Source organism: Monoraphidium neglectum (assembly GCF_000611645.1).
Source record: "Monoraphidium neglectum strain SAG 48.87 unplaced genomic scaffold scaffold06420, whole genome shotgun sequence".
In the NCBI taxonomy this organism is placed as follows: domain Eukaryota; kingdom Viridiplantae; phylum Chlorophyta; class Chlorophyceae; order Sphaeropleales; family Selenastraceae; genus Monoraphidium; species Monoraphidium neglectum.
Window position 1 is genome coordinate 607 of NW_014007220.1, and position 1,034 is coordinate 1,640.

General features: G+C 67.9%; 1 protein-coding gene across 1 annotated transcript; it reads left to right on the forward strand.

The window, feature by feature from the left end:
• Window positions 1-208: 208 nt before the first annotated feature.
• Window positions 209-799, forward strand: MNEG_16488 (hypothetical protein; the record flags this gene model as incomplete). Its single annotated transcript, XM_014035042.1, has 2 exons — window positions 209-580; window positions 767-799. The coding sequence occupies 2 exons, from the start codon at window positions 209-211 to the stop codon at window positions 797-799; spliced, it is 405 nt and encodes a 134-aa protein (XP_013890496.1).
• Window positions 800-1,034: the final 235 nt, after the last annotated feature.

Below are 1,034 nucleotides of genomic sequence, written 5' to 3' on the forward strand. Positions count from 1 at the left end.
TCTTGGCGTCTAATCCACCATGCGGCAGGCACGTAATAGAGGGGAAGCTGCTGCCATAAAACATCACACTCGCTGGCCACCGGCAGCACCCACCGAATCCTGTGTCCGGCCGATACGGCATCACTGTTATCATCAATTTTATATGTGGATTTTATCACCCCCGATAGCACCAGTAATCAGATCAAGACGAACCACCTGGTCTACACAAATGCCGGCTCTCCCGGGGACCACGTGGAAAACAAGTGGCATCAGGAGCAGTCGCAGATGCGCCACCAATGAGGCCAGCAGCTGCAGTGGGCGCGCAATTCGCTCGCGCACCACCACCCAGTGGCCTGGACGCGCCTCCCCGTCCCCGCGCTTCCCCCCGCCGCGCCGCGCCGCCCCCCGCGCCGCGGCCGCCCCCGACGCGCCGCAGCCGCTGGCCCTGCGCTCCGCGCGCCAGAGCCTGCTGTCGCTGCTGGACGGCGGCGCGGCGCGCGACGACGCGGAGGTGGCCGCTGCAGTGGACACCCTCATCCGCGAAAACCCCAGCCTCACCCCCGGCCTAGACACCCCAGAAGTCGGCGTCGGCGTGTGGGAGGTGCGTGGAAGGTGCACATCAACCGTGCGTGTCGCAGCGGCCCCTGACCGCCGGCCCCAGCGGCTCAGCACGGGGGCAAGGCGGGCGGCGCGCGCCCCCGGCCGCGGCGGCGCTTGGGGGCGCACGATTGATGCCTCTGCAGGGAGGGGCGGCTCGTACTTCACCTATGTGCCCCCAGGCGCTCAGGTCGTGCTGGCGCGCGGCGACGGGGCGGCGTAGTCCCCGTGCTGCCTGCACCCCTACCGCAGCAAGCCTCAGCCCCGGCCCCTCCTCCCCGCCAGACCGACAGCACCCCTCTGCCTCAAACACCAAACCGTGCCAGGTGTTTTACGCCCCCCACATCTCCCGCATCAGCTCGTCCCTGGGTGCCAAATTCGACCCCATCCGCTACACCCTGCACGCCGACGGCTTTTTTGTGTCCAACGTGAAGTTCTCAGCCCCAGTGGTCGGCACT